This window comes from Natrix helvetica (genome assembly GCF_964273705.1).
Source record: "Natrix helvetica genome assembly, chromosome: 6".
Lineage (NCBI taxonomy): Eukaryota > Metazoa > Chordata > Lepidosauria > Squamata > Natricidae > Natrix > Natrix helvetica.
Window position 1 is genome coordinate 20,228,902 of NC_138553.1, and position 24,219 is coordinate 20,253,120.

Sequence of the window (24,219 nt, forward strand, 5' to 3'; positions counted from 1 at the left end):
GCCTTCGGCTTCTCCCGTTGGCTCCCAGTTTCCGCGATGTCAAGGTCAGCGTCTGCATGATGTAAAAAGACAAGGGAAAGCCGCCCCGGGCCACCCGATCCTACCCCTCCCAGACCCTGTCCTATCTACCTAGGGAGGGAGAGTGACCCCTCCCTCCACTCTCCCGAAAAAAACGTTCAGGTAAGACCAACGTTCTTTTTCCAGTAGAGTGGAGGGAGGGGTCACTGAAGGGACATACCCACGCTACGTCCCAGGGAGGGGAGACTGGGTCTCAGGGGGAGGATCGGCCACCACCCGCTGGAGAACCCTCTGCCCAAAAGATGCCTCAGCCGAGGCATAAGTGTCCAGACGGTAGTGTCTTATGAAAGGAGTAGGGGAGGCCCAAGTGGCCGCGCGACAGATGTCCTCGAAGGGCGCCCTTGTGGCCCAGGCCGCTGAGGAGGCCGCACTACGAGTAGAATGAGCCGTAATCCCCGACGGGGGGGATTTTCCTGAGGCTCCGTAGGCCTCAACGATGGCCAACCTGATCCACCTCCCAATAGTTGAAGACGAGACCTTTTTACCTAGGGAACCTGGATGAAACGAGACAAACAGCGCCTCAGTCCTACGAATGCCCTCCGTCCGTTTCAGATAAATACGGAGGGCCCTGCGTACATCCAACCGATGCCACGCCTGTTCTCTCTCCCTTGTTGGATTGGGGCAAAAATTTGGTAGGACAATTTCCTGGGCCCTATGAAACAGAGTATTAACCTTCGGGATGAACGAAGGATCCAAACGCAATACCACCCTATCCTGGTGAATCATGCAAAGGTCGCTTCTAACAGAAAGGGCCCCCAACTCAGAAATACGCCTGGCCGATGTAATGGCCACTAAAAATACTACCTTCAGTGATAGGAGGCGCATGTGGACCGACCTGAGAGGTTCAAAGGGAGAACCCGTCAGCGCCTTCAGGACGATGGTAAGGTCCCATGTAGGGAACCTATGGACGGGAGGCGGGCGGATGTTGGCCGCCCCTTTAAGGAACCTCTTCACCAATGGAGAGCGAGAGAGGGTAGAGGGACCCTCTCCTCCCAATATAGTGGATAGGGCCGCTACCTGTCGCCTGAGGGTATTATGGGACAACCCATCCTCTAATCCTTTTTGAAGAAACTCTAGAACGTCTGGAACCGTGGCCCTGGCTGGATCCACCCCCCTGGGGTTACACCACTTCGCGAAGGCCGACCAGGTGGCGTTATAGATCCTCACTGTGGACGGTTTCCTAGCTGCCTCTAAGGTGGCTATGACCCCCGATGACAGCTTCCTCCGTTTCAGCAATCCCCTTTCAAGAGCCACGCGGTCAGATGCAGCCACTGCGGCTCTGGGTGAACTAAGACCCCCTGATACAAGACTACCTCTTCCGGTGGAATCCTCCAGGGATCTACTACCGAGAGCTGGACCAGGTCCGCAAACCATGGTCTCCTCGGCCAATATGGGGCTAACAGAATGACGGAAGCCCTCTCTATGACTACCTTCCGAATGGTTCTGGGAATGAGGGGAAGGGGAGGAAAGGCGTAGAGGAGACCCGGAGGCCACCGGGTCCTGAAAGCATCCGCTCCTTCTGCAGCTGGGTTCTTGAATCTGGTGAAAAATCTCGGCAGCTGCGTGTTGCCGGGGGAGGCAAACAGGTCCACAAGGGGGTTGCCGAATCTGAGGCAGATCTTTCGAAACAACTCTGGATCCAGCTGCCACTCGCCGTTGTCCAGAGTCGCCCGGCTCAACCAGTCTGCCTGGTGGTTGGACTCCCCCGCAATATGTTCCGCCGCAATGGAGGCCAAGTGTCTCTCTGCCCATAGGCCTAACGTCTGTGCCTCCCGCCACAGGGCTCGGGAGTGAGTCCCCCCTTGCCGGTTTACATGAGCTTTCGTCGCTACATTGTCCGTAAGCAGTGGGACATGTCGCCCCTGCAGCTGGCGGTGGAAAGTCCGGAGGGCCAGTCTCGCGGCCTTGAGTTCGAGCCAATTTATATTGTGTCTGAGGTCCGAGGCAGTCCAACGTCCCTGGGCCATGTCGGACCCCATCACGGCCCCCCAGCCGTAAAGGCTCGCGTCCGTCGTGACTTGTACTCTCTCCGGCTCCCAAATAGAGGCCCCCTGTCGCAATGCTGGGGACATCCACCACTTGAGCGAGCGTCTCACTTCCGACGTTAAGCGAAGCGGTCGTAGAGAGTTGCTCAACATTCTCCTTTGGGCTGGTATTAAGGCCCACTGAAGGGGGCGCAGATGCAGGCGGGCCCAGGGGACTATCCCTATGCAGGATACCATCTTCCCCAGGAGTCGTGATAAGGTCAGGGTGGAAACGGACCTTTTTGTCCTGATTGACATGATCAACTGCGTCAGACTGGCTAAGCGGTCTGGGGACAGGCGGACCCACCCCGACTGGGAATCTATCACTGTCCCTAGATGCAGAATCTGTCTGGATGGGGATAGATGGCTCTTGGGGAAATTCACTGAAAAACCTAGTGTCTGGAGCCATTGGATGGTCAGCTGGAGGTCTGCCTTGGCCCTGGGAAGAGACCCTGCTTGCACTAGGACGTCGTCCAGGTAACACTGGAGCCTGACTGGGATGGATCTCAGGTAAGCGGCCAGTGCCGCCAGGACCTTGGTGAACGTCCGAGAGGCCGAGGCCAGGCCGAATGGCAGGGCCCGGTACTGATAGTGTCTGCCTTTGTGGGAAAATCTCAGAAATTGACGGTGAGACCGAAGGATGGGGATGTGTAGGTAGGCCTCCGTCAGGTCTATCGAGGCCATGTAATCCCCCTTTCGAATGCCCTGCAAGATGGACTTTAGGGAGGCCATCTTGAAGCGCCTGTAAACTAGATACTGATTCAGGCGCTTCAGGTCGAGAATCGCCCTCCAACCCACCGAGGCCTTCGGAACTACAAATAGATTTGAATAGTAGCCCCGCCCCCTCTCCGGTTCCGGAACAACCTCCACCGCTCTGATTTCCAGAAGGTGTGAAACGGCGAGGTCCATGAGACGACGGCGTTCCGGATCCCGGGATGGGGAGAAAACTTTGAAGCGCCTCGGGGGATAGGAGAGGAACTCTAACCTTAGGCCGTGGCGAATGGTTGCCCGGACCCAACCGTCTGATGTAATCTGGTCCCACTTGTCCGCGTATAACGCCAGGCGGCCGCCTATGGGATGACTCGGATTTGAGTCATTTCCCTCTGCGGAAGGGGCGGCCGCCCCCCCCCCCCCCCCGCGAAAGGGCCGCTTGGACTGAGACTGGTATCTGGAGCGGTCTTGGAAGCCTTGTCTATTGTATGGCCTATCCTGCCTGTACTGCTGGAAACGGGGCTCCTGGTCCCTGTCATAGCTTCTGAAAGAAGGCCTGCGATATGGGTGACTGCGCGTCTCGGACTTCTTAGTGGAGGTAGGCATTACCTTTTTCTTGTCCTTATTCTCCACTAGAATTGGGTCTAGGGCAGACCCAAACAAATTGGGACCCGTGAAGGGGGCAGCTATCAAATCCCATTTGGCTTTATTATCGATCTGCCAATTTCTAAGCCAAAGGAGCCGGCGTGAGGCCACAGAGGTGGCCAAGGCGCTGGAGCCAAAACGCATGGCATCCAAGGTCGCGTCGGCCGAATACTGGCAGGCCGCCATAATTTTGGTCAAATCCTGATGGATGCGATCATCCTGGATCGGGATACGATCCTGGAGTTGGCGGAGCCACATCACTGTTGTGCGATTAAAATACGAGGCGGCAGCCGCCGCCCGCATTGCCCAAGCGGAAGCCTTATAATTTTTCCGCAGGGTAAGCTCCGCCCTCTTATCCTCCGGCTTGAGTTTGTCCGCAGCATCCCCGGAGACCACCGGGGAGGATGAGACCAGGGCAGCTATGGGTTGATCTATAGCCGGAAGTTGGATTGCCTGTAAGAAAGCCTTCTCCATATTATAAGCCCGCCTATCATTGCTGCCAGGAGGGGAAAAATTTGAAGGTCGGGCCCACTGACTGGTGGCCACCTCCAAGAACAGAGGAGGAGCAGGGATCTCCTCTTTGTTGGTGGCCGTGTTTGAGAACATCACCATGTCTGGATCCCTGGGCGGGGGAACTGTGGGGTCCCCTGTGCCCACCTTGGTGGTTCTCCTAGCCTTCTTCAATAGGGGCTTAAACATGGCCTGGATGAATAAATTAGAAGAAGTGGGCTGATCAGAGGCCGCATCCTCTTCCTCAGAGAAACCCCAGTCGTCCTGACGACTGGCCTCCCCCCTAGAAGAGACCTCGCTCATGAGGGAGGGGGAAGAATTCCTAGACCTGGCCCTGCTGAATGGAGTAATCCTATTATGCCGGGAAGGTCTGTCTCTTTGAGCTATTCCCCTGGAAATGGCTGCAGAAATTAACCTTTTTAGATTTTCAGGGAGGTGTTCTAGATCCTCCTCGTCATAATCAGAATCGTAGTCATGGGGAATCGAATCCCTGTGGGACCTCCTACCCCGGGAGGGGCCTGCAGAGGGGCCCTCTAAAGGATCATTCCTATCCAAGCCCCCTATCCAAGGGGAAGTTGGGGGTGGGGGAGAGGCCCCCCGTCCCTCACTCCTAACAGATCTGGAAGAAGAGGAAGAGGGAGAAGAAGGGCTGAATCCCCTGTTGACAGGAGGGGAATGACTAGGAGCCTCAGGTCTGGGGGATCTGGATCTAGGATTGGGATCCCTGACCTTCTTCCTTTCAGCCCTCTCAATCGCTTTCTCGATTGCCCTGGAACGCCTAAGCTCATCCCTTTGTAGGGCTCTGGAGGGGCGATTCTCCGCAGTAGGCCTGGGAACTCGAGGCCCGGCTGGGGCAGTGGGGCCTGACTTGTCCTCTTGGGTCTGGGCTGTTGCCGTTTGAGCTCCCTCAGAACGCGCTGCCATCGCCCCACTCACGTGTCAGAGGCTTCAGATGTAGATTGAGCTCCTTGCAGTTGCTAGGCCCCACACTGGTGAGAACGTTCAGATTGGGCCTGCGAGTGTCTGTGGTTTTGAGTGAGGCCCGTAAGTGCCGCCACGTGTTCAAAATGGCCGCCGCTCAATTTAATGTCTCTTCAGGCGGCCGCTAAAATGGCGTGCATGCCGCCGCTTGTCTCCCCTCGCAATTTGAAAGCCAGCCGACCCGAATTCAAAGCTCTTTGTCAGGGGCGAGATTCGTGCCGGTCTTCACGCCCGGCAAGAGCCGCTGGCGCTCCGGTCTTCGCTCGCGCCGCCGCCGAGAGCTCCGCTGACCCGGGAGAGGCGGCGCAGCCGAATTTAGGGAATCGCCGGTCTTCACGCACGGCAAATAGGCCGCCGGCGCTGCGGCTTGATAGAAGGGTCGGCGGGGGGAGAGTCTGCGAGCTGCGATCCACCCGGCACGCCCGAGGCCCCAGGAATCAGCCGGGGAAGGAGAAAGCCCAGCAGGGAGGGAATTTAGAGAAAGGAGGAGGCTCCTCGTTGCTCTCCCTGCCTATCTGAGACAGCGAAGGGTTGTCTGTTGGGCACAGCTCTGATGTTCTTCTCTATCAATAATTTTCTCAATTTAGAATTGCCAATTTGATCACCTCAATTACTCACAGTCGCACTGGGAACCAAAAATACGTCTTTTGGACCTTCTTGACTGAGAGGAAACTGGGAGCCAACGGGAGAAGCCGAAGGCTAAGAAGTTTTCTCTCAGTCAAATGGACCAATCAGGCTGTAATAACCCTTCAGTGACCCCTCCCTCCACTCTACTGGAAAATATGTTAATTTAGGATGTTTGCAAGCAGTAAAAATAAGCTGGCATATAATCAGTCATAATTACTATGTATCACTAGCTGTAAGACAATGCCTCAAAAAGCTAAGATAAAGGCAAGATATAAATATTATTTTAAAGTACTGAAAACATTTTAAAAGAGTAAATATAAAAAGACCTGACTAATTTTGTTCATGGAAAGACTCCTCACTCTAAGCAGCAAGAATTCTCCCATTTTGGAATTGTTTCATCTGTGCCAGATAAATAGACCTTGGTGAGCTTCAAAAAGGATGCAGTTAGAGAATTATTCCATTGATTGGGAAATGCAGGGAAAACAGCTTTCCTGTTTTGCCCTGATTCAGTGTGAAGAGCTTCTCATTTTCCCGGCTCTGAAAAAGTGGAAGCTAATCTATATATAGAACTGACCAATTATGGTAATCAGGACAAGCTCAACCAACATATCCCAGAAACCAGTCAAATTACATAGCCAAGAATGGGGCTCAATTTCTTTTTTAAACTGCTGGTGTAAGAACTTTGAAAGGAGTAAGAGGGTGCAGAAAGCATTAAATGCACAAAACATTACTATTAGGGGGGGGGGGGCTGACATTAAATGCAGAGGTGCAGAAAACATTAAATTAACATTTAATGCAGAAAACATTACAATGGCTAAATGCGGGCAGTATCTCAGTAGGAGCAATCCTATTCTTTACATAATAGGAATGCTACCTATTAAATAGCTTTTACATTTGGGTTTCAATGAGGTTTTTAATTTGGTTTTAAAGGTTACAGAGAAAAGAGACATGACAGTTATGGTAGAATATAGATGTTTTTCCAAAGGAATTAGGTATGGAATTCTGGGGTGGAGGAAAACCAGAGGCAACTCACATTTTATATCAGCTACATAAAAAATTCAGATGGATCAGCTTCATCTAGCATAAATTAAGTGGAAGGAAGGTACACAGTAGAAAGAAAGGCAAGTAACAACCCTAATTGCTAGGAACAATTTCCTAAAATTAATCATCATCAACACATGGTATTTAATAGAATGCTTACTTGCCAGCACCACTAGTGTCATTGAAAAAGTGAAGGCTGACATTCCTTCCATAAGTATTTCTTTAATCTCAGCAGGATTGCTGATCAAGGAGGTTTCATCAAGTCAATCTCTCCTTCTATCTAAAGTATTATTTCTCAAACATAGCTTTAAAAACACCATCAGGCCTCGCCTTCTATTCCTGCAAAATAAGCCCAGAGATAGTCTGGTTGAATGCCTTTTTTGCGCAGACCGAAAACCATTGTATTGTCTTCTTCCAACAAAAACACCTCTGGCTCACTCTGATAACTTTCTGTGGGTTTTACAAGGAATGATAGTTTGCTATCATTCAAACTCCCAAAATGCAATGAGTGTGCGGCCCCTGCACATGCACCCCGCGCCCTGTGCATTCACGCACGGCCCTCCGCATACGCGCACAACCCTCCAAATGCACGCACAGCCAAATGCGCCCCACGCATGCACGGCAGACCCGAAGACCAGCTGGCCGGCAGGAGGCATATGCACATGGGCAGCGGAGCTGAACTGGGACAACGGCTCGCATGCTCACAGGGAGGGCGCTATGTTCCACCTCTGGCACGCGTGCCATTGTTTTGCCATCACAGCTGTAGACTTTCCTTTCTTATTGTTTCAGTTTACTCCAGGTCTTACCAGATCCCCAAAACAAGGAAGAACACAGCACAGAGAAAACTAAAGTCAACAACAGATTTGATAAGTGGAGGTGTTTGTATGATACTAGCTGGAATCTCAATTTCATCAGACAATATTATCCAAATATTTGCTACAGTCTTCTAGACTCAGGATCACAGATGCCACCTCAGACCCACTAGGAGTATGGACAGCCATCAGGTGCAATGAGTAAGAAACAACCCTTTATCTTCCTCTCTCTAGTTTTCGCCACCTCTTCTAGTTAATTTCCAGTGGTTGTGTTTCATAAGTGTATTAATGGTCTGCTACTTTCTGCTGCAAGTGGCAGGCTAGACACTGAAGAAAAAAAGAGAAGCTAGATAAGAGAATAAAGAGTGCACATAATATTTTATCTGCTGACCTAAAAGTTATGCAAATAGTTAAGCTTGAACTTAATGAAGTTCCAATTTTAATATAAACACAGTATACAAGCTAGTTCCATTTCCCTTTCAGTTCTCTCAGCACAATATTTCTGATTCCGGAGCAGCTCAGGCCTCACTTTTCAAAACACTTATTCACGTGAGAACATTTTCTTCTTCCAAAGCTGGCAAACTATTTTTTTTCCTGTGAATTTTTTTTCTTTAGGGAGTTACCAGTGAATTAAACTTTCCAGCTGCTGAGCAGAGAACACTAGTCTGATGTTAATGCACAATGGAATATCATATCTAGAAAACCAGCAAGCAGCAGGTTTTTTGCTCTCTCTCTCCATGAAAAGGTCTTTTGTTACTTCTGGGATATCAACAATGAATGTAGCAGTTTAATAAATATATATGGGATGATGGCGGTTTTTGTTTTTTATTTGGAAGAAGTCTGTAGTTTAAAAAAAATAGAGAAAGAAGGAAGTTCATTCCCTACTGCAGGAGTTAGCAAACTTTTCAGACACTTCTCTCTCTCTCTCCCTCCCCGTCTTGGGTGGGGTGAGTGCAAAAAACTCCCAAACATTCTTGCAAGAATCTAAAACTGAGGAAGACTGCTGAAATCTCCTATGAGATTTGACATTCCCATTTCAAAACACTAATTTCCTGAGATTTGAGGCAATGTTAGCAGGGGGAGCACAGATGCACTTGGAGGAAGTGTTGCAGAGGTGGGCTGCTGCCAGTTCGGCCTGGATTGGGAGAACCAGTAGTGGTGACGGCGGGAGGCTCCGCCTACCCACCCGGACACTTCTGCGCATGGGCAGAAGTGTTGCGCAAGTGCCAGCGCACGCGCACAAACTGGTAGTAAAAAAATGTAATCCCACCATTGAAATGTTGTGTTGAAAAAGTGCTGTATGGAAGTTATATTATTTGTCCAAGAAAACTGGATCTCCCCAATTCCACCGAGAGAGGAAGAGGCAAAATAACGATGCCCCATGTGCATTCACAGAAATGGAATATTAATCCATAATGATTTTATAACCATTTTGTGATATTTCCAAATTGGCTGTCCTATTTCAGCACATTTTTTTCTTGATTAGGTTTATTTTCCAGAGTCTTTCTTACAGTATATTATTATACAATTGCACATTTTCACCCTCCCCAGAGTCTTTTTTTGAGCCTCCGGGAGGGCAAAAATTGCCTCCCCAGGCTCCAGAGCCCCTCTGGAGGCTGGAAACAGGCCCGTTTCCAGACTTCTGGAAGGCCCATTTTTCGCATGCGTGGCAGGGACCCGAAAATCAGTTAGCTGGTGGGAGGCACGTGCGGTGGAGCTGAGCTGGGCGACAACTTGCATGCCCGCAAAGAGGGCTCCGTGTGCCACCTGTGGCATGCGTACCATAGGTTCGCCATTATGGTACTAGACAGTCACTTGTGTGAAATGGTGCACTGTAGGTTGTCCAGGGGGCTGGAGTAGAAGACCTCCAAGGTCCCTTGCCTATTCCTAGTCCTATTCCATTCCAGCTATCATGTCTTTGCAGCCTAGTATTTGGAAGACAGCATTTTCCTAATTAGTAGGAGATTGCTATTCAAAAATGTTTTTCTTTTTATACTGTCACCTGAAAATAGACAATCCTCTCCAAAACTTTTATGACATTTTTATTTATATCTACATATTTTATTTTTATCAATTGAGCAATGTGGTGGCCTAGTGCTTGCCTCCCCCTCAGAAGATTGTGAGTTCAATCCTAAATAGTGGCAGATGTTTTTATATTAGGGTGCAAAGGGAAAATACCTGCTGCAAACTCTTCATAGGCATCAGGAAGGACACCTGGCCAGTAAATATCAGCTCTAGCCACTTGCCCCAACTCTACCCCAAATTAAAGGATTATAAGGGTCGTGAAAAGATAATATTGTTCATTTTATTTATATCAATTATATTTTCAATGGCTCCCAAAGTTGAGATTATAGTTGATGGAGTTTTGACAACCAGTTTGTAAATTTAGATGTGTATGTTCACACTTATGGTACTAAACCAGCTTTTTAAAAACATGGTTTATTGAACTATATTTCTGCACAGACCTAAGCCATTGTTAGCAAATTTTATTAACACAAAATGCACAATAAACAGCCCCATTATGGCTAAGCTGATCAGGCCATGTATATTCAGGTCTCCTATATTTATAACAAAGAATGAAATGCAGTAGTATAAAACTAAATTACAGTTGACTTTTTGTACAATTGTTAATGTTTTGCATCAAACTTTTTTTTTCTAAAAATGTTTTCTGATGGGAAAAAAAACCTTATAAATGTTGTTCTTTTCTTTGTCTAACAATAACAGACTGGTTCCCCAACCAGAAGATGTTCTTTAAGATAAAGATCTTAGCATCCTTTACCATGACTGTCTTGACTGTGATAGGTGGGAGTTTAGAGATTAAATAAATAAATAAATATCTGTTTTGCCAGAATTTCGTGGTTAATACATTTTTATTCTCTTTATCAGTTTATTTATTTATTTTCATTTGTTCTGTATTTTATTTACCAATGACCATCTTGAATAAGAAAAGCTATGACAAATCTAGACAGCATACTAAAAAGCAGAGACATCACCCTGCCAACAAAAGTATGTATAGTCAAAACTATGGTTTTTCCAGTTGCAATGTATGGTTGTGAAATTTGATCCATAAGAAAGGCTGAGCGCCAAAGAATGGAGGCCTTTGAACTATGGTGCTGGAGATGACTCCTGCGAGTCCCTTGGACTGCAAGGCGATCCAACTGGTCAGTCCTAGAGGAGTTCAACCCTGACTGCTCTTTAGAAGGCCAGATCCTGAAGATGAAACTCAAATACTTTGACCACCTAATGAGAAGGAAGGACTCACTGGAGAAGAGGCTAATGCTGGGAAAGACTGAGGGCAAAAGAAGAAGGGTCACTCTAAGCTCTTGGCTACTTTAAGATTGGGATGAAAAGCACCACTGGATGGGTGTGGCCATAAGACGTGTTTGCCAATTCCTCTTCTTAGTTCTGATTTTTCTATTCTTTGAACAGTTCTAAAAGTATAACTTTATTTAAAGAACTGGGCAGAACAGAAACCTTCAGTGGAGGAATAGTAATTTTTTTACCACACGTTCTCAGAAGACAAGACACAGCAGAGGAGGGGAACAGTGGTAGATCACATTACCAAAATTACAAATGAGCTGAGTTTCTTTCTAAGAACATCTGTTTCTTTCTTCCTAGGAACATCTGTTCCTCTTGCTGTGAGGTATTCAGTAAGTCCTGAACCAATTACCTGTATCAGTTCTGTTTCTCTGTTTCTTCAGTTTATTATAGCTGATGTGTCCTTTCTCTGACTTAGTGAGTTTGCATGTGTCTTTGCAATTTTCCTCCCAGCTGTCTTATCTGGATGATTTGAATGCCTTCTTTCTGTACTGAAAATAATCAGTTTTAGCTCTTCTGAGATTTTTTTAAAGGCTGCCTTTGGAAAATGAAACAAATGTACATCTCCTTTTATTTAATCTCATGGTTGCCTCTCTGAAAAGTTTAAAAACAACAAAAAAGAAAGGATAAATATGTGTGTATAAGTAAAGGAATACAATCTGAGTTCTGTGTTTATTGAGGACAAAATATATGAATAGAAAATTCCCAAACTTTTTCAGAAAGACATTGAAGAACCAAGGACATCCACTTGCAAGATAAGCTCTTAAAAGGGTCCCCAGCTGAATAAAGGGTGCAGAGTTTGCATAAAAACAAGAAAGCAAGTTGGTGATTAAGAATAGGCTGCCTTTTCTGAGTAGTATATCTGATGAGATAAGAAAAGCTCAAAGTTTCCCCAGCTCATCGAAAAGAATATCTACTCTGAACTTCAGCTTTAGCAAAACACAAGACAAGTTTGTTGGAAAATGAACCATGGACTCTCAAGACATTCTAACTAATTGTATCATTGTCTAAATGCAGAGGACTCTTCTATATAACATAACCTTTGCACATTCCCTTTAGTCCTAACAAGAACTACTAGACTGCTTACAACACAAAAGAATAGAAGAATAGAATTCTTTATTGGCAAAGTGTGATTGGACACACAAGGAACTTGCCTTAGGTGCCTATGCTCTCAGTGTACATAAAAAAATAATACATTCATCAAGAATCATAAGCTACAACACTTAGTGATAGCCATAGGATATTAAATAAGCAATCGAATCATACTAGGAATCTAAATAATACAATATAAATTGTAAAGATACAACTATACTCATAAGTGGGAGGAGATAGGTAACAGGAAGGATGAGAAGAATATACAGTCTCAGTAAATAGTTTGATGGTGTTGTGGGAATTCGTTGTTTAGCAGAGTGATGGCATTCGGGGAAAAACTGCCCTTGTGTCTAGTTGTTCTGGTGTGCAGTGCCATATAGCATCGTTTTGAGGATAGAAGTTGAAACAATTTATGTCCAGGATGTGAAGATAAGCAACCACTAACATCATAAGAACACCAAATAGTTTAAGAAAATTAAGGAAACTGAGAACTTCAGTATTGCAGTTAAGCACAAGACTGATTAAAAGTGGTTAATCAGGAATGGTACAGGAGCTTGCATGTCACACATTTCTGTCAAACTTTCATACATAATGGGGCATTTAAGTTAAATATTGGAAGATTATTGTCTAACCTACAGGGAGGTGATAAATGCAGAGAGGGTTGTCTAGATATCCTGGCCCTTGTTTGGAATTGCTAGATAGGCCCCTACCATCCTGATATATAGTTTGGACATACTATTTTATCAATTATTGTGTGGTATTGTAATCTATAAGATATTTAGAGAGACATGACATAGCTAGCGTAACGGCTTAGTGAAAATCAATTAACCAACAAATCAAGATTTTATGAGCTCAGCCTGAAAAAGAAACTGGCTCCAAATTATCATAACTAAAATGTGGTTCTGAGTGATTTTATGGACATGCTCAAGTAAGTAGCTTGACAGTGATATGAAAATTATTTGCCATCACATTCTTCTTCTACTTGTTCCCCCAGGATTTCAAATCAGCAATATACCTGGAAGATACCAGGTTGGAGAAGGCTCCTTTAAGTAGAGCATTTCATGGCTCAAGATACATGGTCCCAAAACCAGCTGTGCTTAAGAAAAGGGTTAGCTTTTAAAAAAAATATAGCATGCAAAAAAGATTTGACACAAATTCTACAATAATCCTGTCATATTTTCAAGTTGCTAGTTAGGTTCCTCTTAGATCTCTGGTTGTGAATTTTGAATTTTATTTTTTTATTGCTTTCATGCAATCAAAAATAAAGATTTCCATTCAAATCAATACGATAATTCAACATCACAAAAGATAGTAAGATGCATAGGCAAGTTACTTTTTTTTATTGAAATAAATAGGAATAAAAAAGGGTGTAACTTTTTTCATATTAAGTTTGTGAACCCATAGGGTGTGTCCATACCAGAAATATACAACAGACTTAAGTTAATCTTTCCTTCTCCTTATCTAAACTTTAGATTAAGAGAATTCTACATGTCTGTCAAGCTACAGCTCCCATGATTTTTGATTTAAAAAATCCACCTCAAATAAAGCAATGTACGGTAACATATAGATAATTTAGTATTACCTCAGACTTTGCAATTTCCAGTATGTAGTATAAATAATGTTTTTCACTTTGTTATACTGAGCAATTTTGAGGTAGACACCTTGAAAACAGTACTGTAGAGGAAACTCATAACTGACAAAAGAGTTCATTGTTGAATTAGATTATCTTCAGCTCCATCTGTCTATATAGAATGTACATTACTCATACACAAAGAAGGAAAACCACAACATTTAATATACTCATGTTCCAAAATGACTTTAAAATTATAAGCACAAACTTCAACATGGAACTCAGTATTTCTTTAAAAACAAAGCTATATCCTGGATTGCCTGCTCAAGAATAAACTGAGAGGATTACTCAATAGAAAGATCTCTACTTCTTGAAAAGTCTGCTGTTCAAAATATTACCATGACTATTTGTCAAGAAATATTGTAATAATATAACGATTTGGGAAGGGAAGGCAAGTAAAAGGTGAAATAAATAAATAAATAAAAACACACAATCCATTTCACTATGACAGTTTCAGCAAAGGACATGCAGTCCTTGACTTACATCAATTCATTTAGTGACCGCCCAAAGTTATGACACTAGGAAAAATAGTAGCAACTGTGATCAAAATTCAGAACCTTGGCAACTGACTCATATTTATGACAGTTGCAGTGTCCCAAGGTCATGTGATCACCTTTTGCAACCTTCTGACAACCAAAGTCAATGTGGAAGCCTGATATACTTAACAACCGTGTCACTAACTTCACAACCGCTGTGATTCACTTAACAACTATGGCAAGAAAAGTTGTAAAATGGGGCAAATTCTCTTAACAAATATCTTGCTTAGCCACAGAAATTTTGGGGTCAGTTGTGGTCATAAGTCAAGGACTGCCTGTACAAAGACCTTTCCCTCATGTCAATAGAGAACCAGCTCCATCATATTCACCTTAACTGTTAAATTCATGAGGAAGTAGACTTATACGAACCAAGCAATTATGCACAACACTTCAAACATTTTTTTCAGATTTTCAAATCATGTAGAAGAAAAAGGCTGAGTTGAGAATGAATTGTGGCATAATCAAAGTCTAAAAATGGAGTACAAGTTGACATTGAACTTAGATGGATTCCTTCCTCTCTTTTGTGGAGACCATGACATCCTCAACATAAGCTTTGGCAGGCTACTATACCAACAAACTATTGAATATACTCTATAGTTAGTTGATGGGAGCAAACTTCAATATTAATATTTTTATCCCAGTAAAGTTACAGCAGATCTACCCACGGAAAAGGGTAACATTTACTTCATGGGAAAGTTGATGAATATATTATCTTTGTAGATAATCTTAGAGATCAGCAGTGGATCAAATTAGGCTTTAAGTTAAGACATTTGGAATCAATCAACACACATTGTACATTCAAAAGCACATCTTTTTTTTCTGCCTTACCATAAAATTTTTAATTTCACCGTGTAGCATTCTGTTACAGTTAGTAATGTCTGCCCACATAGCACAAGGGTTGGTAACCAAGAATACTGAAGCCAGAACTGTTACTCTAACCTAAACATAGTAACTCAAACATTTCAAGAGAAAGTTTGTCTTAGAATAATTGAGGCAACCTGAGTATTGACACAAAGCAGAGTCAATAAAATAAAAAACTTTGTGTGGTGAACTGTGTTTATTTAAAAAAACAACACTAAATTATATTATTGTTGTACAGTACCTTAAACTGTATTGGGAATAAGATTCATTCAGTGAGCATATAAAGAATTGTAATCTTATGTTATTTTAAACATTCTTTTTCACACACGCATTAGTGTATAGAAAAAATACATGAATCTACAAAAAGGCCTAGAAGGCTAAAAACAGAGAGTTTTAAAGACTCTGAACTTCCCCAAGCCCCAAATACCGTGTCTTCATTCAGAATCCCCTCAAAACTGAACAATGCTAAGGGTGGGCTACACATCATTTTTTTGGTCTCTCACATTTGCTAAGTGGCTTTTTAACTTCTGCACTCAGAGACATCTCTTCCAAAAAATAACTGCTTTTCTTGATGACAGACACTGCAATATAATTTTTTAAAAAAGACTCTTTATACAGTATTTGCTGAAAGCAGTTGTTTTTTTCAAGGAGGATATAAAGAAATTCAAAGCTTAAGGGAAGTTAACAAGGTGATCATCTTTGTTACTACTGCCTGCCAAAACTTTTCTGTACACCAATATCAGAAGTGTGGGGAAAAATTCCACAGGATAGATAATCTCCCCTCTTTTTATTTAAAAAAAATGTGGCGAAAGGAATACCTAACTCCAAGCCTTGCCATTTGTCCAGTGGAGCATCCTCTCAGAGGGAGCAATGATCTCCAGATATAATGCCTTAAATCAGGGGTGTCAACTGGAAGCCCACGGACCGGATGTGTTATGCGTAGGCCATGCCCATCTCAGCTCCGCAAAGGAGGAAAACATCGTGAAACGTCACATGATGACAATGTGACATGGCGAGTTTTACTCCCGTGCCTTAAATGGTTTAAATGAATTTGCTCTTCAGACAACCCTTGCTTATACATGGTAAGCCATAAAAACGCACAACTGGGTTGAAACCCAGATGAATAATAATTCGTGAACTCCAATGGACTGCATAATTCCATGTACAGATATAATGATATATATATAATATATACACAGCTATAGTGTTTTTCATAATCCCTTGGACAACTATTCTCATTGGATAAGATCCAAATTTCCCAGGACTAAATCTGGAACTAACCCAGACAAACACCAATGACAATGATAGATTAGGTGAAAATGGACAGATGGTTAACATACTGAACTATGCTGGCTCATATCTAAGAATTATACAGCCTTGAATTAGATCAGCTTTCTTCCCACCTGGCACCCTGTAGATGTACTAATCTACAATTCCTACACATCCAGCAAGGTCCCTGTGCTGTGCTAAATGGAAGTTTTAGGAATCATAATTCAATATATATCTGGAAAAAGCTGTTCTAATGTATTTCAAGGATCAGCTCAATGCAGCTGTAGTTAGCAGTGAAGAAACAGTGTTAGATGAATCTTGGTTCTTCTGGTTTCAATAGAATTCATTTATGGCTAATTTATCTGGCTTGGAGCCAAAGTCTTTTTCAACAAACCGCTTCAACTATTTCTTAAGTACAAAACAACTTTTTCATATTGGGACCAGGAATTTGACTCAAAACAAAGGGAGGGAGCTAGTTCAGTTATCTTTTTCTTTCCTTTCTTTGATGTACTTGTCAAGAGATATAAGTTATCTAGCAAAGGCTCTTCAAATTACCTTTCGTATACATGGAAATATGTACAGCTGCTTGAGAAGACAGAGTGCCTATTCATAAGTGAAAGATACAGGACCCATTGATGCTTGGACATCAGCTAAAGTAGATCAACAAGTGGGAAACGTCTTGATTCTAAATGTTACTGAATTTCTAGAAAAGGAAGCCTGGGTAAACAAAATAAACAAATATGCAGGGTACTATAGTTCTGAATACTATTGGGAGAACCATCTCTGAACTAATGACTGGAACTTTTGTCATGTCTATTTTATTAACAGTTTATTGAATAAACCAACCCTAAGTTCTCATTATAGACCTTATTTTTCAGAGACGCACCCTGATTTTCAGCCTCTTTTTTGAGGGAAAAAGGTGTGTCTTATACTCTGAAGAATACAGCATTTTTTTGCCTCCTGAAATCCCGCGCCCTTCACAAAAATGGCCGTGCATAACTTGTAGGTGGTTTTCAGAGAGCTCTTGGGGGCTGGGGAGGGCCATTTGTCGCTCAGTTCCCCCCCCCAGCCCCCAGGAGCACTCTATAAGCTTCCTAATGCCCTTTTTCTTGACAAAAAACAGCCCCTTTTTGTGAAAAACTGGCCTTTTTTGCTCATTCCCCCCCCCCCCCGGAACACTCTACAAGCCTCTTAAGGGTTATTCATGCTCTCTTTTTTGAGAGGGAAAAAACGGGCCCATTTTCGTAAAAAATGGGCCATTTTGGGGAGGTTTGCAGAGTGCAAAAACTTTTTTTTTAATTTGCCTCTTCAAAATCTTGGTGCGCCTTATACTCCGGTGCGTCTTATACTCTGAAAAATACGGTATATGCTACATTACTGTTATTGTTCTAGGCCAGGGGTGTCAAACTCAATTTCATTGAAGGCCGCATCAGGGTTGTGTTTGGCCACAGGGAGCCAGGGTGGGCATGGCAAAGATAGGCATGGCCAGCTCAACATCACTCCTGTTGGCGCCACCTGTGATGGCCTGGGCGCTGGCCAGTGAAAATGGGCTCCCGAGCTCCATTTCTGGAGGAACGGCATCATACAAGCCTCTGCCAGCAAACCCGAGCTCCATTTTCAATGGCAGAGCCACCGCGGGCCAGTCCTTCACTATTTCCAGGGTGGCCCCACAGGCCAGATCTAAGCATCCCTTGGGCCGGATCCGGCCCTTGAGTGTTACACCCTGTTAAAGGCTAACCCAGTTTGTAACTTAGTGGTTGAAACTGCACAAATGCATAACTTTGTAAAGGTATTCACAATTGTTATTAATGTTTGGATATGATGCAGAAGATGAGCAGATACTGGATTAATGCTTGATCATTTTAAATAATGTTCAAGTAGTCACCTAATCTTTATCCCCAATTATCCAACCATTATTTGATCCAGTACAGAGGTGGGTTGCTCCTGGTTCGGCCTGGTTCAGCCTGTTTTGGCCGAACCGGTAGTGGCGACAGTGGGAGGTTCCCCCACCCGCCCGGATGCTTCTGCGCATGCACAGAAGTGTTGTGCATGCGCAAGCACAAGAGAACCAGTAGTAAACCTGTTAGCAACCCACCACTGATCCAGTACTGTACAGATCTCCCTGCTTTCATCTATCAATATTGTTCTGCTTTTACCTATCAGCATATTCTAACTTAGGATCTACAAGCAACCTGCTTCATCATCATCTACCATTTAAAGCTCCTCCTCTCAAGAAACTCAACACTTTCTTCATTCTTTCCACAGCTCTTATTTCCTTCAAATTCGTTGAAAAGTCATCATTTTTAAAAAAAAATCCTTTAGCAGAATCACACACAGTAGGTTTTAATACATCCTGTAACATAACACAAACACATGGATTTCAAATCAAAACATATTCTTAGCTCTTCGTCTCCTTTCCCTGGGCCCCATATTAGATTGCAAGGTCTTCAAGACTGGTTTATAGTGGAACTTTCCCAACTTATAATGACATTCAACTGTTCACATGACTCCCAAAAATTCCCAGCAAAGAAGAAATCAATCTGCTTTCCTTAGATTTCAGGTATAGAGCTGAAAATCTTACACATGCAAAGTATGTGCATAATTTAAGTTCTTCCAACTATGAGGGAGATTTTCAATGAATCCGTTTTGCATGATGGCTCCTTTAAGACAGATACTCTACAACCTTGTGGAAAACACATTTTCATTGCAGCTTCCCTTGAATATATTTGGAAACCATACCTAATGAAGACAATCTGCTCCTGAAAGCAGGAGACTTACACTATTACATTTCAAAATTAGTATTTGTCTGGATTGAGTTCAAAAGGAATTCCTCAAGGAACAGCTCAAAGATGCAACTATTTGGTGTTAAGAAAGGGGTTGAGAAGTATGGGTTCCAACAAGCTCTTGACCTCAGCATCCAAATCTGGATGGATATGAGGAGTTTGATGCAAAATCTGTCTATTGTTGTGGGGTTTTAATTACTGGGAGCCAAATAACAGTACACTTCTTCTTTTTGCTTTTCTGTCTAATCATCAGGATGTTTGTTTTTTGCAATTCTATTCATATATTTATGAGTTCACCCCATTCTCTCCAGATTGGAACTGAAAACTAATGTGAAGGGGTATTAAAAGATGAAGTCCAGGGATCATATTCTAATCCTTCTAGTCATGAAGATTACTGGACCAGCCTTTCACACAGCCACCTGAATGCTGAATTTAACTGTCCATCCAAATATTTAAAATGGAATAATTACTTTAAATATGATATTTAAAAAGAAAACAAAAGTAAGTTGTAGAGGAGGCCCAAATGTATGATAAAGAAATTAATATTTTGGTTAGATTTTTGTTGATATTAGAACAAAGGGACTAATTTTAGGATTACCGATAGTTGAATTTTGTGTGGTTTTTAAAAAATTCTTAAGAAAATCTACTTGCCTACTCTGAAATATTTTTCATTGCTAGCAATTAAAAATCAAATTTATCTTCCACCAATGAACATTTGAGAATAAGGTCTATTAAAATAAAAAATACTTTTGTGAGTTTCAATTCCAATCCCTCAAGTCTTATAAGAAAAAACTACATCTACTAAAATTTTGTTGAAAATCTTCCCAACCAATTGTGAGGCTAAACACAATTTGTTAATATGCTCTTGCTAAGCCACACCAAAAACCAAACACCTATCCCCAAATCATCCAGACACAAATTGAAAAAAAAGCATGAGAAAATTCAAGTGACCAAAGCAGGGAACAACATGTTATATTAAAAGCTGTACCACAAAATATTAGATTACATTATCATGTGTACCAACTCAAACATGACAAATAACCATAATGAGAAATAAGATTCTAAGATTCAGCATAGGTGCAAAGGCTCACAAAAAAACAATCCTTTTATAGAGGAAGATGCATAAGTTAGCATCCTTACTTTCTGACAGCTATATTTCCATAAGCATTTTTTAAAATTTTCTTCTAATACTTTATTCACAAAGAACTAGATCTTAAAATATTTAAAACTGGAGTTGGGTGGCCAATAAGACTAAAACAATAATTTTAGCTTTATAAACTTTAATCTTGCTAGTCAGGAATAACTTGGTTATCTCATGTCAGTTAGTTTGATTATTGACATTAGTACCATTAGTCTCGTAGGAAACCATTTTGTAGAGTTTCCACATAAAGTTTTTACATCATCTATTGCCTTTAAACTGGAGAAGAATCAAGTTTAAAGACTTATATATCGGTTTGTATCTACCTTACACAATAAGAGTTATCTTTCTTAGTCATTCTAACAGGTGGCAAAAGAGCATGTGAAAAGTGCAGTAAATAGGAAAGGCAGAGCAGTCTAAACATTTCATGTCATTGGAAGGAACTCTAGGAGCTATCATTCAATAACAACTGAAAGGCCCCAAATTCATAACCCCCCAAGTTTAAAAAAATGTTAATCTACATGGGTAGGATAAACAAGGACCAGAGTCCCCCAATTTAGTACCTGACACAACTCATACCATCAATTATGTTGGCTGAGGATGACAAACATTACAGACAAATGTACAAGAAGGATGATAGGTTACTAAACCATAATATCTATTAATGCAGTTTCCAAGTATAACCATTCTTTGACATTTGGCCAAGTTCCCATTTCACTGTAAAGCAAAGCATTATTTTTAATTCTTTATGTTATTTGGACCCATCCATTATGGTTTGGAAATCATGGTTTGTGTTTTGGTGTACTGGGTGAGACAACTTTCACTTGGACAATAAATGATAGTTGAATAAACCAAGTTTTAGGACAGTGGTGTCCAATCTGGACAACTTTAAGACTTGTGGGTTTCAACACCCAGAATTCCGGGAGGGGGAGGGAGGGGAGAGTTCAAGTCTACAGGTCGTAAATTTGCCAAGTTTGGACACTCCTGTTTTAAAGGAATGTGTAAAACAAGTCTGTTTTTTACCAGTATGCACCCCTGAGGTGGAGACAGCATTCTTTATATTTTTTTTTGGGGGGGGGGGAGGTAATGTTGATGTTCATCATACATAAAATCTATTCTGCACACTTCAAATCACTCTTCCCTTCAACAAATTACTTTTTAAAAAAGAATGACTTCTTCAAGTAGACTTAGAAGTGAAGCCTTCTACTTTTGCTCAATGTTAGGAATTTTTAAATAAATAAAAAAAACCTACCCTATCCTTCCCTGACAGTCTGATGAAGTTCTTTAAATCCACTGATTGACATTTTTCAACCAAGGACAGAAAGCCAAACATCTGGCATAATTTTCTGCTCCTTGTTTCTTCCGCCGTTTCTTTCATAACTACCCTTGCAAAACCACTATGAATAGTTCTTGGATTCCTAGGCCTCCATTCCCTTTCCCAACTGGCTCGTGTAACGATAGCAATGACAGATGGGATTGTAAAAGGAAAGTGGAATGCCAGACCTATATTTTTCAACACACCGGAATCTTACCCAAGCAAGAGACCGTTATTATCATTCCCGCAAGCCTATTCTTTCCTCACTGGCAACTTATAGGAACTCCTTGACTTGTAAAACAGGAAGGAAAAAAAGCACCGAAAAGTTATGCGGTAGGCTTTTCGAAGAAACAAAAAATGTTGGGAGATTAGTGTTTTCCGGTTCTTCCTCTAGTGCAGTTCTGGAGAAGCAAAACATTCAACTGATTTCCTCTTCCTCTTCAGAGGCCCTCTTTCAATTCTGCTGAAATTCCCTAACTCCAAGCTCTCCACCATATTTAACTAAGCCTAACCCTTCTTGCATCTGGGAAAGTCCCCTCCGGGACGTTTAATAGCAAAAGCTTTTCAGAAGATCTATTTCCCCCAAAAGGAGAAACTTATGCCCAGAAGGCAAAAGAAGATAAAACCATAAAAGAAACCTGAATCCAGATCAATTCATATATTTCCCCCCCAAAATAATAACCCTCTTGCATCAGCTTGCCCCACCATGATGCTTTTAAGGGCATTGGATTTCATCTACATCAGTGGTTCCCAACATGGAGCCCACGCCCCACAGGGAGGCAATTTGATTTTTAATGGGGAAAATTTGATTTTTAATGGGGGCAATTCAAACCTTGTTTAAACCAAGTGAATGGCCCTTTAGGCTTCGTCTGCGTGAGTAAAGTTCACTTTTTGAGAAAAGTAAGAATTATATGTGTGGGGGGGGGGGCTATTAGGAGTTTAGAAATGCTTAGGTGGGGCATGCCCCCCCCCAAAAAAAAAGATTGGGGACCACTGATCTGTACCAAAGCCAGGCAGGCTTCTCCTAGCAAACCCAGATTGCTTAAGAGCCAGGATTCAAGGCAGCTGAAAACTTGTGGCTCTTCCCCCTCCCCAATGTTCGTTCACCCAGTCAGCCTTTCTAACACCCCACTTCTGCAATGGACGCGTTCCTCTCACCGTGTTGTAGAGGAGGGCCTCGGAGTCCACCGGTTCCGACAGCTCGCTCAACTTTCGATCCCACTGGAACAGGTTCTGCTCCCCACTTTCTAGCACCTCCATAGTCAGTCGGGGGCCGAGCAAAAGACCAAAGTTCGTGGAACGGGAGTGGTGGGGGGAGACACACAAAGGAAGGGAGCGGATGTCGGAGCCCTCTCAGCGGCTCTTTTAACACCGTCCCGGGAAGCAGCCTTGTGCCATAAGGTGGAGCGTCATTTAGCAGCCACGACCCTCCTCTTAGCAAGAAACCCAGCCGCAAATCCCCCAAAACACACACAGACAGCCGGGCTCCTAAGCTCCCAAGAAACGGCCTCTCCGCTTAAAAGGAGATTCAAAACTACCAAGGAAGCACCGCAACGACACTCCGGGATTCAAAAGGTATAAAGGCGTCCCTGTTTCCTATGAGGCAAAGCAGCACAGACGGTCTCGCGGAGCGCAAACGCCCCACTGACCCTCCCCGCACCGCCTTCCACTTCAACCGTGACAACACTGAGGCCCTTTTTTTTTCCCTGCAGGCCAGCCCTGGACTCCGCCTCCTGGCCAATCCGCAAAGTCGAGCGGGCCTGCTTCGAAGGCTGTCGCCCAATCAGAATCGGCTCCCCCCGTGCCCTCTTTGTTCCAATGCCGCTTCGCCCCCGCCCCCTCTTCCATTCCAGCTGTGTGGAATGTGGGCGGGAAATCCCAACGACGTCAGTGAAGGGGGGGGAGGCCTTCGGATTCGTTCTGCTTTTGCCCGTCGGTTTGACCAATAACCTTGGACCTGCCGGCTGCGGGGAGCATAAATTGCAGCCAATGGCTTAGCGACAAGAATACAGCTTAGGGAGAAAGCCCGCCTTGCTGCCAGGAGCGGAATCAAAATAAAGCGCTGTGAGGCGGACCTGGAGGAAAGGAGTCGCTTAACCTTTTAAACGGGGGCCCACTGGGTGACATTTAACCGGAGGGGTGAGGAAGTTGTCCCACGTAAAAAGGGATTTCTGCTGGCCTTCAATTAAAAGCCCAGGGCAGCGATCCAGTTCCGGACTGACTCATCCTTCAGTCTATATAGAAACCGGGAGCAAAGGTTGCTCTTTCTTAAGAAAGCAAACACGTGCAGGGGGAAATGAGGATATATTTAACCCTGGTAGCAGGAACAGAAAGATAACAAGGTCCATTAACATTTGGGGAGAAAAAAATGCCCTGCATTGACCCTCATGGAATCCTGTCTGATGTCTTGGATAACAGTTTCCATCATTCCCAGCCAACCAGCCTAAACATTACCGTTTTTTTCAGTTTGATGCCTTCCCAAGATGCTGGAAGCAGGCTCCACAGACTTTTTAATGGTGTAAAAAGTTAGTACCTACCCATCTCCTAGAAGAACAAAATATTAAAAAGGCAGAATATTATATTTCCCAGAGGGAGAAATGGAGAAATGTGTTCTTAAAAGACAGAAAGCAGACTCCATAGGGTCCCCTGATTGAGGGGAAGGGTTGGACTAGATGACCTATGAAGTCCCTTCCAACTCTGTTAATCTGTTAAATCAGTCTCCCTCCCCTCAAGAAACTGGGGAGTCCACCTTTTTAAACATGCAGATTTGGTAATCTATTCAAGACAGGATTAAAACCCCAAGAAAGCCAGCATCTAGGATTAATTACATTTGTTAAACAAGATTAAA

General features: G+C 43.3%; 1 protein-coding gene across 1 annotated transcript in view; it reads right to left on the reverse strand.

Moving 5' to 3' along the window:
* The window catches only part of CREB3L2 (cAMP responsive element binding protein 3 like 2), a 71,866-nt gene extending 48,821 nt beyond the window's left edge, over positions 1-23,045 (reverse strand). Inside the window, exon 1 of the mRNA XM_081957049.1 lies at positions 22,530-23,045. Within this exon, the coding sequence (XP_081813175.1) occupies positions 22,530-22,631 (102 nt within the window). The 5' untranslated portion in view covers positions 22,632-23,045. The remainder of the gene's footprint in view (positions 1-22,529) is intronic.
* Positions 23,046-24,219: the final 1,174 nt, after the last annotated feature.